Raw genomic sequence first — 6,000 nt, forward strand, 5'->3', positions numbered from 1 at the left:
ATTGGGGGGTTACAGGAGCAGAGAAATCTAAAACATGAATTTCAAATGTGGCGCTCTGTGCCATTTTTCAAAAGAATTCTAATTTTTTTTCTCTGCTCTGTCTCCCCCTTTTGTAGGTGACTTTTTCACAGACTGCTACGGCTATCATGATTTTGGGTCTTCCTAGAGCATCTAAAAGTATTGCACACAAAATCAACTTTTTACTCCAATTTTCTCGAACTCCAAAACCCAAAGTGTCCGTGCTGTGCCCCTGTGCTTCACTGGGTTTCTCAACCGTGGCTTGTCACCGCAGCTTGTCTGAAACTCTTAGCCTGCAGAATTTAAGACAATGGCAGTTTTTATCGTGATTTGCCTTTGAACTTGGTCATATTGAAGTTCACAATAAGTGGAAAGCAATTTTCAGAGAACGCATTTTTGTGCAGAATTGCACAGAATTCTAGAGTCAGCGTTGGTCAGCATCAAGGCAAAAGCCCACCTTTGCTTTTTATGGAAAGCATTACTTTATTTAAGAGACAGATAATGATGCATTTTAATCTACCTTTGTCTTAATTTACAGCAGGTTTTGTATGAATTTTTAACCTTTTAACAAATTCCCACATCTGGTTGATGCCTTTGACAGTAATGAAAACGATTTTATCACATCTGAATCCAGAGCAACTGTTTTTTTTTTTTTTTCTTCCTTTTTTTAAATAAGCTTGTAAAACGTTGGGAACATTGGGAATTGTACATTGTGCTAAGTTAACCTCTCCCGCCTTTTGTAAATGCTCTGGTGGGTTCTTGTTTGGGGGTGTGGTATTTTGTGGCTGGTTTAGTTAGAGGTGAACTCTCAAAGGTATCAAAACTGTGCTTCCATTATTAGTGCAGGAAACAGACAGGCTTTAAGGGAGAGAGAACGTGGAATTTTGCAAGTCCTGATCACAGCTGCAAATGCATGGGATTCTAGAATTTATTTGTTATAGTGGGGCTTCAAAATAATTAAGCAGAAAGACTTAATATGTAGCCCAATTCTCCAGTGAGGAGCCGGCCTCACAGGGTCCGTGCTGCTGGGTGTGCAGCTATGATAGATTCCAGAAGGCCTGGAATCTTCTGCCCTCTCACCTTAAGGTGCAGGCTGGGGTTTCTAACTTTTCCCAGTGGCAGGCCCTTCTGGAAAGAGCACGGATGAGCTCTGGTCAACAGTAGTCCTGTGCGGCAAAGCCTGTCTTTGCGTTGACTTGCAAGATTTTGCGTTTCTTCAGGCAAAAAATGGTCAAAACAGTTACTATATAATTTGTTCCCAGAGGTTTGAAACATTCAGTGAAACTTTTTAAAACTTTGCATGATGTATTTTTTTTTTAGAAAGTTATTGTTTGAGAATAATGTCTTTTTATACCAGGAAATAGTTATCCTGAAATGACGTTGAAAACTTCTCCTTCCCTTTATTTTTTTTTAATCAATACATGTTAAAGTAACAAGTCCTCAGTACTCGGCGTCTTCATTCATTCCTGTGCTTGAGGAGGGGCGCTGAGGTGCTCAGTTCAGGCCTTGGGGCGGCTGAGGTGGCGGGGTTCTGAGAGGGGGTCTGAGGCGGACCTCCTGTCCTCCAGCCCCCTTGCCAGGCCTTCGCATGTGTGCGCTCTCGCATTGTGGACCGTGTCTCTCTCCTTGGTGTTTTGGCTTTTTGATGGGGGCGGGTGGAGGGGTGGAGGAGGCCGCCTGAAGCGAGTAAACTGATGTAACAGATCAGTTTTATCCAAATTACTGTTCAACAGCCCAGGACCTGGCAGTGTGGGGTGCACATCTCCCGCAGGTGCGAGGCAATCGATGATGCCCAAATTCACGCTGCCCAGAAGGCAGGGGGACCCTTGGTGCTAAACATGGGAAGGAAGGAAGGGCTGTATGGGAGGATCCCTCCCCCTGCCGCCTACCCCGGGCACAGCGGGGTAGCCACCGGCTGTCTGTAGACAAGAGGCGGCACCAACCAGCAAAGGTGTGCCCACAGGCCCCCGTACCTGCTCCAGGAGCCAGGAGCCCCACTGCCCACGTGTGAGCGCTGGGGATTGCTTTGCTGGGCTTGAGAGCCCTCACGTGGCCCGGCCTCCCCTTCCTCCCACCTCTGCTTAGCTGACCCATCCCCCATCGGTCCACCTGAGTGTCTGGTGGGGGCAGGGTGCGGACATACCTGTTCTCGTGGGATGGGACCGACACGTAGGGCCAGAGGGAGGGTCTTGCTGTGACATTCTCAGTTTCAGGGTCTGAGAATGTGGCGGCCTCCCTGCACGCTTGTCAATTCACGCTCGGTCTGCCTGCCCCTGGCAGCTGTGCTGGGAACAGAGGGGCCCTCTGGGGGGGCTGTCTGCGGCTGTAGCTGGAGGCCTGGCTCGGATGTTCAGACCCCAGCTACTTAGCCAGCCTCCTTTCCCGCCATGAGAATCACTCCTTAAGTCCTACCTTTGCTCAGGTCACACCGGGGAGATGCCCCAGGTCACTTGACTGACTCTCCGTTTACTCCTCCAAGAGCCATGTCAGACCAGCTGTTCGTCCGGGAATGACACCCGTTTCCGGGGCCTTGTCAGAGAGCCATTTCTCGGGGTTCCCGCAGGCCTGTGACTGCAGAGCCTCTTCCCAGCACAGCAGGGTGGGGATGGTGGGGGTGACCAGCTGCTTCTCTGGGGCTTTGCTTTCCCTGTCACCGTTGGGGACATTTGGGTAACAGTCGGCTAGTCTTGAATGTCATCTCGCGCTCAGAGCTCATCTCATTGTAATGTTGACATCCGCTGTGAAAGCTGCTGTGGGCGCGCTGTCCTGCTGCTGCTTGGCAAGGATCCATTGTTGTCATCAGCTGCTGGGGGAGTGGCGCTGAAGGCTGGACCCATCCAGACCGGGCTGCTTGAAGGACTGGAGCCACAGCTCCTCGCTCTCCTGCCTCTGTCCCTCCGCCCCGGCCCGGGCCACGGGCTTGTGGGTCAGCCTTCAGGACCCACAGCTGCCACCCTCCCTGTCTCCCCCCCAAACCCGTGTCCCCCACTCTCCGCCTGACCCGCTGCCTTCCTGTTTAGGTCAGTTCTACAGCAACGGAGGGCATTCAGGGAATGCCGGTGGTGGCGGCGGCGGGGGCGGTGGTGGCTCCTCTGGCTACAGCTCCTACTACCAAGGCGACAACTACAACTCACCAGTGCCCCCGAAACACGCTGGGAAGAAGCAGCCCCATGGGGGCCAGCAGAAGCCCTCCTACGGCTCAGGCTACCAGTCCCACCAAGGCCAGCAGCAGTCCTACAGCCAGGGCCAGTACAGCAACTATGGCCCCCCACAGGGCAAGCAGAAGGGCTATAACCATGGACAAGGCAACTACTCCTCCTACTCGAACTCCTACAGCTCCCCTGGGGGCGGGGGCGGATCAGACTACAGCTACGAGAGCAAATTCAGTGAGTTGGCTTCCAGGGCCCCGAGGCCTGGCCGGGGTCCAGGCCAGCGGCGCATCCCGTGGAGTGGCGGAAGCCCAGCCGTTGCCCTGACCTCTTGCTGAGGGACTGGAAGGAAGCCGGGCGGGCTTTAGGAAAATCCTGGAGGCAGAGTTCCCCTGGCCCAGATCCTTGCTGTTCCCTTCCTGTCGCTTTCTCTGAAAGCAGGACTAGGAGAGACCCCTGTGCCAAGGAAGCCTGTGGGTTGAGGCTGGGGCACGAGGGTGGAGTTCGAGTCTTGGCCAGCTGCTGTGAAGGGACCTCTAGAGATGGGCTCTGGAGACAGCATTGCCTCCGGCCCCCAAGGAGCCCGAGTCACTTTTCCGCTCTGCCTGGGCCTCCACCTCCTGCACACCCCCCGCAGTTCACAGCTGAGCTGGTGGCCAAGCTAGGAAGGCGTAGGTGTGCGCTTGTCTTCTGTGTTGGGATACTGGTCTGCAGGCAGGCCAGGGACTTTAAAGAAGCTGTGCTCTCTTTGTGGGGGGCCAAGGGACACTGAGTGCCTGGTGACAGCTGGGTGGGAGGAAAGGGAGCTGTTGTGTGTTTCCTGACTTGCTGGGAAGCTTGGGTTGGAGGAGAAAGTGGGAAGGCAGGATGCACCTGGGCCTCCAGGCTTGGTGAGCAGGCTGACCCAGGGCACAGTGGCCTTGCAGGGCTACAGCTGGCCCTTGGCAGTTCTCAGTCCAATTGGTGTGTGCCAGATTGAAGCAGACGGGACGCCTGTGGTTTTAACCCGGGGCCTGCCACTTCCAGGGCCGTAGTATGAGAACCTTGGACCATCCCCCAGCTGTGCCTTTGCAAAGGCCCCTTAACCACACTATCTTCTCTCCCCCAGACTACAGTGGTAGTGGAGGCCGGAGCGGCGGGAACAGCTACGGCTCAGGCGGGTCGTCCTACAACCCAGGGTCACACGGGGGCTACGGCGGCGGTTCTGGGGGCGGCTCCTCATACCAAGGCAAACAAGGTGGGCCTGGATCAGCAGGTGGTGCAGTGCGGGGGCGGAGGGGGGAGGTCCGGTGATGAAGGGCACAGCCTGGCGTGGGCAGGTGGGTAGCATAGGCAGGGCTGTGGTGGCACCTGCCATCTGGCTTCTGTGTGGGGGAACAGGAAGGGAGACGGGGGCACACAGGCTTAGGCATACCTCCCCCTTCTTGGCGTTTTAGAAGCCAGATGTCCAGATGCTGCTCTGGTCTTAGGGAAAATGTTTTGTATGGAAGAATGCTGGCAACACTAAGGCCCGGACAGTCTGCTGTGTGGTCTCTGGTTTGGGAGGTTCAGGCACAGCCTTGGGCTTGGGCAGCCCCCAGACACTGCTCCCGCTGCCGCGGTCTGTACAGAACAGATCCCCACTGCTTGCTTACGAACCAGGTCTGGTGGCTGCCTCACAGGGTGTTGGTGACTGCCAGCCCCGATGACCCAGTTAAGGCAGTGAGCAAGAGGCCGTGCCCGTATTGCTTCCTGCTGTGGTCTCACCAATGGACACGATGTGGACACGATGTGGACACAACGCGGCTCGGGTGCTGGCCGTGGTCCTGAGCTCTGCTCACAGGGCAGGGCCCGTGCCCCTCACCTCTAACTCACCCCTCTCTTCCCCAGGAGGCTACTCGTCACAATCAAACTACAACTCCCCGGGGTCCGGCCAGAATTACAGCGGCCCTCCCAGCTCCTACCAGTCCTCACAGGGCGGCTACGGCAGAAACGCAGACCACAGCATGAACTACCAGTATAGATAAAGCCCCCCGAGGGGTGAAGATTTGTACCTTCTGCACTTACCCCTCGTTGTAAGATTCAGTTTTATGCATCACAGTTAACATGTCAGCTGGCCCCTCCAGGCCCCCTCCGCCCCAACCTGTCCACGTTGCCGTGTCGTGAGGTGCAGCTGGTCACCCCTGTGGCCCGTCCTGTGACCCATATTTAGCCGTGTTTGGGACTTCCGTGTCTTCAATGGTTTGTTAGTTGCCATCACAACTTTGTCCGAGTAGAGTTTTGAGTTCTTGCAGTTCTGTATCCCTCTGTCTATTTACGGTTGGTGTTCGTGTTAACTCAGTTTGTCTTTAAATAGCTACAGAAGGGATACATCATCTGTTAATGCTTTTGTGAAGTGAGTTAAACGAGCTTTCTGTATTTTAATGCTTTAGTGTTTCAGTTTTATAAGTGAAGATTTTATTTTAAAAACCAGTGGGAAAGAGTGGGGTTTTTTTTGTATGTCTGGATCATTCAGGCAGTACATCTGAATTAAGCTGAATGTAGACAAATAAAGAAAAAGAAACTCTGTGCCTGTCGTAGGCCTGGGTGTCTGACCCACCAGCAGTGTGAAGGGCAGGTTCCTCCACTGTTCCCAGCACGGGAAGGCAGGGCGGGGGTAGCAGGGGAGTCCCCTGTCACCAAAAGGTCCAGCTCCAGGCCTCTAGATGCCTGTAGTCCAAGGTTGGCTGGGGCCAGCTAGCCGGTTACGTGGGACTTCGTATTCCTGGTGTCCCAGGGGGCTCCTGGTGGTGTGCAGAGTGGCTTATGAGCGGCCCACGCTGGTGTTCGGGGATTTGATCACACAATTCCGCAT

At 54.4% G+C, this 6,000-nt stretch overlaps 1 protein-coding gene across 4 annotated transcripts in view; it reads left to right on the top strand.

Moving 5' to 3' along the window:
• ILF3 (interleukin enhancer binding factor 3) overlaps positions 1–5,714 on the top strand; it is a 28,225-nt gene extending 22,511 nt beyond the window's left edge. For 2 of the 4 annotated variants that reach the window (XM_059159967.1, XM_059159968.1), the window contains exons 18-20: positions 3,039–3,404; positions 4,276–4,404; positions 5,037–5,714. In XM_059159967.1, coding sequence (XP_059015950.1) covers positions 3,039–3,404; positions 4,276–4,404; positions 5,037–5,173 — 632 coding nt within the window. In that variant the 3' untranslated portion in view covers positions 5,174–5,714. Of the gene's footprint in view, positions 1–116; positions 1,462–3,038; positions 3,405–4,275; positions 4,405–5,036 lie in introns of those variants that run through there. The other 2 variants (XM_059159969.1, XM_059159970.1) reach the window with 1 other exon arrangement.
• Positions 5,715–6,000: the final 286 nt, after the last annotated feature.

Source organism: Mustela lutreola, chromosome 2 (assembly GCF_030435805.1).
Source record: "Mustela lutreola isolate mMusLut2 chromosome 2, mMusLut2.pri, whole genome shotgun sequence".
In the NCBI taxonomy this organism is placed as follows: domain Eukaryota; kingdom Metazoa; phylum Chordata; class Mammalia; order Carnivora; family Mustelidae; genus Mustela; species Mustela lutreola.